Source organism: Ictidomys tridecemlineatus, chromosome 1 (genome assembly GCF_052094955.1).
Source record: "Ictidomys tridecemlineatus isolate mIctTri1 chromosome 1, mIctTri1.hap1, whole genome shotgun sequence".
Classification (NCBI taxonomy): Eukaryota; Metazoa; Chordata; class Mammalia; order Rodentia; family Sciuridae; genus Ictidomys; species Ictidomys tridecemlineatus.
In genome coordinates, this window is record NC_135477.1 from 129,175,590 (window position 1) to 129,183,490 (window position 7,901).

Genomic DNA, 7,901 nt, shown 5'->3' on the forward strand with positions numbered 1-7,901 from the left:
GGCTGGGGATGTGGCTCGGTGGTTAAGTGCCTCTGGGTTCATTCAATCCCTGGTACAAAACAAAACAAAAACAAAAACAACAAGGACCCTACCTTGGGGGATCTCATAGACTCAGAGTAGACAGATATATGGCGAGAACCTCAGCAATACTGTGAAGGTTGGTGGTCTACACAGAGAAGGGGTGCTTGGATCCTGGCTACACGGACAGGAGCCTGATGTCCAGAACCAGGGCAGTGATGAAGCTGCCTCCCTCTGCTGGCCCTGGCCTTGGGTGTGCTGCTCAGGCCTGGGTGTCCCTGTGTAGCTGGGCTGAGTACAAGAGACACCATGAGCCCGGACAACAGTGGCCTAGCAGCATGTTCCAGAGACAGGCATGTGACCCACAAGGTGAGGGTTGCCCAGGATTGTGGTGAGGGGACTCACAGATCATGTTGTCCCCGTCCGGCAGTGTCTTATAATTGTTGTTTAAGTATTTTAATGTTTATTGGAAAAAATGTAACTGATCTCTAAGTCCATGATTGTATTCATAATATTATGAGTTATGACTTCATTATGTAGTATAAGGCCAAGTTTTAAAGAGTGGGTCAGTGTTAAAAATTAAGAAAGTGGTACAAACAGGCAGATGTCACAGAAGAGTGCTCTGATGACTGATGGGGAGGTGACGGAATGCGTGCTGGAGCAAGGCCTGGGCCCTGAGGACCGGATGTGGATCCAGCCCCACCAGTTTCCTAACTCTGTAAGCCCAGGGAAGTCACGGGGCTTCTCCGAGCTCAGCCAACTCAACATAGGAGGGAGGTCACAGCCTGACCCCGCCTCAGGAAGTGGTGGGAAGACTAAATCACATGCTGGTTCTGTCACCTAGCAAATCCCTGGGAAATAATGGCTGTTCATCGTGACAGCAACCAGAACAGCACTGGAGTGGCCTCTGCAGGAGAAGGAGCAGGCCCCTTGGAGCATGGCCATCCCCGCCTGGGGAAGGTACTCAGGGAGGGGAAGCAGCTTTGCTCTGGGCATCCACTAGAGGGACACGGGCCACCAGGAAAGCAGATTTTGTTCAGTCCAAGGGAGAATTTTGTATCTCTCTGTCAGCAGTTTACAGCGGAATGGGTTGTCCCAGGAGGGAATGAATCCCCTGTCATTGGGGGTAAGCAAGCAGAAGCTAGAAATATTGCAGAGTGGGAAGGGGGGCTGAGAGGGTACTGCATGACCAGTGCTGAGGCGCTGTTGGAGTTTCCCTCCACTACACTGGATGGGAATGCAGCCTGCAGCTGGTAACCTTCTGCATGTTCCCCCAGGACATCGGGGATACGTGCCGGCTGGCAAACTGCAGCTGTACCATGTGGTCCCCAGTGAGAAAGAGCTCAGAGGACAGGCGGGGCCACGTGAGGGCTCCCAACACCTAACACCAGAGCCCGCTCCAGCCCCTATCTGCTCCGTCCCGGCAGTGACCCAGGTGAGTCTGGGAGAGGGTGCAGGCTTGCCTCCGCTCCACCACCTGGACTGGGCCTTAGATTTTCCTGTTCTGTCGAAATCTATGCTCCTGCTGCCTAGAGGAGTCACCACCCTGTGAGGCCAGGCCTTGATCAGTGACCATGTCAATGTCCTGGCCAAGGGTGGGACCTGGAGGAAGGGGGCCTCCTACCCCTGCCACATTGACAATGGAGAGCTAATCCTTGTCCCCACCAGCCAGGCAAGCAGGATTCATTCATTCATTCAGTATTGGCCAGGTATGGTGGCACATGAGACATAATGATGAACAAAAGACATGGTCCTTTTCTTCCTCAGACTTAAAACCTGGGGAAAACAATGATTAATAAAATAAGTGCATGGATTACTGTAAAGTCAGCAGGGTTAAGTGCAAGAGCCCTGAGTGTGGAGATATTTTTCTGAGAAGGAAGCTTTTTCTCAGATAGGAAGGGTGAACTAACTGCGTAAGGGGTGCAGGGTGACATGAGCTCTCCAGAAAGTATGTGTGACCTATGTAAAGGAGAGGACAGGGCTATGTGAGGGACTGGATGAAGTCAGTGGGTGGGGAAAGAGAGGGGCAGGGTGGGGCGAGGTACTGCTGGCAAGGTGGATGAAGACGGGCTAACTGGGGCCTGGGATGTTGGCAAGGACCTCAGTCTTTCTCACAAAAGCAATGGGAAGGTTGGGCACAGTGGCCAATGCCTGTAAACCCAACAACTAGGGAGGCTGAGGCAGGAGGACCACAGGTTTGAGGCCAGTCTCAGCAACTTAGAAAAAACCCTGTCTCAAAATAAAAAAATAAAAAGGGTTGGGAACGTTGCTCACTGGTAGAGCACCCCTGGATTCAATCCCCAGTACCAAAAAAAAAAAAAAAAAAAAAAAAGACCGTGGGAAATATGAACATCCGTGTTCATGGCAGCATTATTCATAAGAACCCAAAGTAGAAACAATCCAAATGTCCATCAACATGATAGGTAGGCAAAACATGATACAGCCAGGCAGTGGAATATGATTCAACCATAGAAAGGAATGAAGTACTGTCATGTGCTCTAGCATGGTTGAGCCTGGAGCACATGATGCTGAGTGAGAGAAGCCAGACACAACAGGCCACCTATTGTAGGGTTCTACTTATATGAGTGTCCAGAATAGTCAAATCCATGGACGGAGAAAGTGTCGTCATGGGCAGGGCTGAGGGGCAGGGAACAGGGAGTGACTGCTAACTGCTGTGGGGTTTCTTTTCCGGGTGGTGAAAACGTTCTGGAATTAGCCATTCCTACTTGGCAATGGCTCTCAGTACTTATCTATGAACCTACTAAAAGCCACTGCATTGTACACTTTAAAAGAGTAACATTATTGGTATATGAATTACATCTCCAAAAAAAAATAAATAAATAAAATGAGGCCACTGAGGGGTTTAGCTTTGCAGGGCAGAGTCCTTGATGGGTCAGCAGCATGGTGGGGTCCTTGAGAGGACTGGATGAGCTGGCAAAGCTGGAGGGTCATATTATGAACATCCAAGAGTGGAGGGTGCTGTCCCAGGTGTCAGCAGCAGTCAAAAGGGGAACTCACGGGCGAGCTATGAGTGACAGAAAGAATACAGCTGAAGGGGAGGGACCCAGCGGTGCTGAGCGCAGCCTGCATATGTCTTGGCTGGAGTGCTGAGGAGCCTGGAGCTGCTGTAGAGATGCCTGGAGAAACAACCTAACTGCATGGCTCCTGTTGCACCCACCACGAAGGCTCTGGGCCAACATCCTCAGCCTTAGCCAGAAATAGTGCACCATGGCTGCAAGGGACTCACAGGGTGCACCAGAGGCCCTGACCACCCAACTCAGCCCCAGCCCAGTGCCTCTGGGAAAGGTCGCCACTGCCACCCAGCTTCCAGCCAGTGTTGGCAGTATCTCAGGGAAGCCCCACCCTGGGATCAGCTCTCCAACACCCAAACACTGTAGAAGCTTCTGTTCTGTTCAGGGGTGCTCAGTGGATTCCCCTGGGACCCTCCCAGGCTGCATATGGTTCCTTAGGCTTGGCCACGGTAATAACAGCAGTGGTAATCACAAGCCAAGTAGCCTGGTCCTTGACTGTGTACCGGGCCCCGTGTGAAGCCCTCTACATGTATTCATTCATTAAATTCTCAGAATGACCCAGAAAGTAAAACATCATTACTCCCATTGCATAAGATGATGAAACAAAGGCCCAGAGAAGTTAAATAATAGTTTAATAAAGGCCCAGGAGGGCTTTTCCTTCACAAGTAACCATGTTGCTCAAACTCCTGCCTCTGGGCTGGGAAACTGGCCTGATGGATAGAACCCTTAGGTCTGGGGAGGCAGAGGCTGCTAAGCCGGCTCACCTGCTCTGAGGTCACAGCTGTGTAATTTTGAATAAGTTCCTGACTTCTCTAAGTCTCAATTTCCTACTCTGAAAAAACTGGGGCAAATAGAATGATAGAATAGTGAAAAACAAGACCCAGAAAAGTCCTGGAGCAGCGCCAACTGCCTAGTAATCGCTAGCAGATGTCGTTGTCTTTGGCACAAAGGATGTACCCGGGAGGCAAGGAATGCCTGGCCGTGGGGACCCGAGTCGGGTGGGATGAACAGCCTCTGGGGCTTGACCATTGCCATATTACCTTTGTGTGTTTCAGGTGGTAGCCGTGTATCCCTTTGTGGCCAGGAGCAGCCACGAAGTGAGTCTGCAGGCAGGCCAGCCTGTGACCATCTTGGAGGCCCAGGACAAGAAGGGGAACCCAGAATGGAGCCTGGTGGAAGTGAATGGGCAGAGGGGATATGTACCTTCCAGCTTCCTGGCCAGAGCCCCAAGTCCAGCTCCATGGGGCTGGACTCTGCCCTCTTAGGGTGCCCTCCTCTATGTTGCCAAGGGATGGGAAAGGTTTAGAGGCTGTGATCCTGGTGGGAAAAGGAAGCAAAGAAAATGTGGGGGTGGAGGAGATCAGGCCAGGGTGAGTGGAGGGCATCCAGAAGGCAGCAGGGAGAAGCAGCTGGGCCTGGCAGATGCTGGGTGGTGTGGCTACCAAAGGCCCCAGCCAGGATCACTCACTATGTCTACCTTAAGAAGCCATGCCAACCTGCAGTCACAGCTTGCTAGATGGCAGGTCATGGATGATTGGCCAGGACTTGCCACAGCTTGTAATTAGTCTTACCTGTGATTCCACAGGAGTGGGCCACGAGGTGAATGTTACCTCTGTGTTGGGAGGCTATAAGGAGAAACCCCTGGAGAAGTCCAGAGCTGCCTGGCCTCACAGTTCCAGCCTGTGTCAGGGGTTGACCAGTTGTCTTTTGTTTCTCCATACTGTGAGCTGAGTTATCTGGGACGGTGAACCACTGGGAGCCCTCTCCAGAGGGGAGCCATGGGTTTGTCTGGCCAGTGGAGAGGTTCCCAGGAGACTCTTGGCCGGGCCCTAGAGGAGGTGTGACCGAGTCACAGTTCTGGAATGTGTGTAGGCAAATTCAGAGGAGGTTCCAGGGAAGTGGGGATTTTGACAGCGTGTCAGGTGGGGTGTGTGAGCTGTTGGCAGCAGTGTACAACCTGTTTTCTCTGGACCAGGGGACAATGGGACATGCAAATCATTGCAGAAACTCTGTGAGGTAGGTGATTACAGGCCTGGTGGGTGGGGGTGAGGTAATGGCTTGGTTTCCCATTTCTGGGTAGAAGAGCTGAGGAACCCCCTGCTTTCAGGTTGCCTCCAAGGGCCCGGAGGCAGCAGTGGGTGTGGGTGGGAGGTGGCTGGCTGTGGGCCTTAGACATAGGACACACTGCAGCTTTCCCACCCAGAATGACTTCACTCACATGGCTGTGAGAGTGACCCGAGGCTCAGGACGTTGAGGCTTGTCAACCCTGAAGGGTGTGATACCAGGGTAAATTCCATCAGTGGTGTCAGTCGGGTGGGCTCAGCCACTGCTGGCCTAGGTTGGCAGTCCTGTGCACCCTGTGTCCAGCCCATGGCAGCAGACATGGTTCACGGCACAGTGTCCTTTCCCTCAACCCAGGATCTATCTTGAGGTCCTTCTGCACAGCCATGCATTGTTAGGAGGTTTTGTGGTGCAGATAGCACAAAGAGGCTATGCCAGCATTGGGAGATATAATCGTATAGGACCACTGTCATCCACACAGTCCATAGTTGACATCATGCGGCCCATAGCTGAATTCACTGTGAATAAGTCACCCCTTTCTCAAACCTGGGAATTGAATCTCCTCAATAACATGCCTGCCCGGGAAGCCTGATCTGGGGCAATGCTGAATGTGGCCACTGAAGGATCACCGCCTCTAGGCTGATGCTTTGGGCTAAGATACACTGCAAGGGGAAGTTCACAGGAAGGGGAAGTCGATGCATTGTGATCTTCATCTTTGTTGCAAGATTGGAATGGACACTTATGAGAGTGTATATAAAAAACAGTTTAAGCCAGGTGTGGTGGTATGCACCTGTAATCCCAGCAGCTTGGGAGGCTGAGGCAGGAGGATCAAGAGTTCAAAGCCAGCCTTGGCAATTTAGTGAGACCCTAAGCAACTCAGTGAGACCCTGTCTCTAAATAAAATACAAAAAAAGGACTGGGGATGTGGCTCAGTGGTTAAGCACCCCTGAATTCAACCCCTAGTACCAAAAAAAAAAAAAAAAAGAAAAGAAAAGAAAGAAAAAAGAAAAGAAAAAGAAAAAAATCCCTGTTTAGATTTATTTTGAAGAATGTCTCAGTGTTATACCTTCAGTGCCTAACGCTGTTAGCTCTGGTTTTAGAAGGCTCTTGAGAAATACATGCTTGTCTGTGTCAGACAGGCTGTAATGTGCCTCCTCTGGGCTTGTTAAAGCATGAAGATTCTGCATAATGCAAGAGAAGCTCAGTCCCCACAATCTATTTCCCAGCCCCAAATTCACTTTACTACATGTGCTCGTAGCATTCTCCTTTCTCTTTCCTGCTCAGACTTCTGATAAAAATTGGAATCAGAGAGAAACAGATAATAAAGTAGGCAATCCACTCGTGGGTTGCTCAGGTACTTACTGACAGCCCGCTGTGTGCTGTCAATCTAGCTCAGGGCTTCTCAGCAGGGCTGCTCACTGCGGCTACCTGGGCAACTTTAAATCATGATGCAAGCCAGGAGCCCACCCAGAGAGGCTCATGTGATTGACCTTGGGTGTGGCTCAGGCCTCAGAACTGCAGGAAGTCCCCCCAGGTACAGCTAATGTGCAGCCAGGTTGGGAACCCCTGCCTGATCACACAGTGGTGGACAAATAGACCTGGGGTCAGAGGTGGGATGGGGTGAACTAGGAAGTGCCCCATCTGAGCTTTGTACTAGCTGTTGAAACAGGCAGCTTTAGAGGCAGCTTGAAATAGGACAGCCTGTTCTGTCAGGTCCCAGAATGTATATTTATTAAGTGCCATTAAAAGGGACCGAAACAAAATTGGATGTTCTTGTAGGCATAAGGGATAAAAAATGAAATATGCTTGGAACCAAGGCTATTTCATGAAGGGAAAATAAAAATGTGTTCAGTAGCATGTGGGTTATGGTTTCTCATAGGCCAGCGGATGAGATTAAAAGTCACTGAAGAATGAGAAAATGCATATCGAGAAGATAGAGAATGGCCTATATTTTTTTCCAGGGGACTCTGTGTAATGTGCCTTCTTTACCCCCAAATGCCTAGAACCCTTTGCACTGTGTCTCATTCATTTCACCGTTGGGTTATCATGTGCTAACTTGCCAAGATATTTACTTAAGGACTGCACAAGGCTTTCAGGAGTTGCAGGACTCATTCACAAGGGTGACCCTTGCTCCCTGCAGGGGAGTGAGATCTCTTTAACCCTTTGGATTCCAACTCAGTTTTGGACATGAGAATAAGATTGCAGTAGCCAAGGGCTGGGATGTAGCTCAGTGGTGAAGCACTTGCCTAGCATGTGTGAAGCCCTGGGCTCAATCCCCAGCACTGAAAAAAAAAAAAAAAAAGATTGCAATATCCAAGGAAAGATGAATGAATTCTTGTTTGATGTAATGAGCACTTGCTCAGTGAGTAACTGATGTGAACTGCTGGAAATAAAAGATTGCAAAGATGACAGTGTGTCTGGAATTTGTGGCTTTAACCATTGGGTAGTCAGCTGCCCCGGTGGGCCATTTGCTCATTGGACACTTGCTATCTATAAAAATGGCACCTTGTTTGTCCATGTGTTTATTTGAATGCCTGCTTGGTGCCTCCAAGAGTTGAACAGAGATGCTGGGAATACAGTAATAAATCAGACAGTTGGGGTCCTGTCCTTCCAGAGCCCACAATCTGAGGGAGACAGACCAGTCAGCAGTTAGGTACGCAGATATAAGGGTCAGGATAAGGCAGTAACAGGAGCTCAAGGCAGGGGGTGGCCTCTGACTCAGACCTGGTGGTCCAGGTAGGCCTCCTGGAAGAAGTGCTATCCAAGAGGAGGCCCAGCAGGCACCTGGGT

General features: G+C 50.3%; 1 protein-coding gene across 3 annotated transcripts in view; it reads left to right on the forward strand.

Moving 5' to 3' along the window:
- The window catches only part of Arhgef37 (Rho guanine nucleotide exchange factor 37), a 51,688-nt gene extending 44,168 nt beyond the window's left edge, over positions 1 to 7,520 (forward strand). For all 3 annotated transcript variants that reach the window (XM_013358172.4, XM_021725687.3, XM_040272235.2), the window contains 2 exons: positions 1,296 to 1,453; positions 4,106 to 7,520. In XM_013358172.4, the coding sequence (XP_013213626.1) occupies positions 1,296 to 1,453; positions 4,106 to 4,315 (368 nt within the window). In that variant the 3' untranslated portion in view covers positions 4,316 to 7,520. The remainder of the gene's footprint in view (positions 1 to 1,295; positions 1,454 to 4,105) is intronic.
- The last annotated feature ends 381 nt before the right edge of the window (positions 7,521 to 7,901 follow it).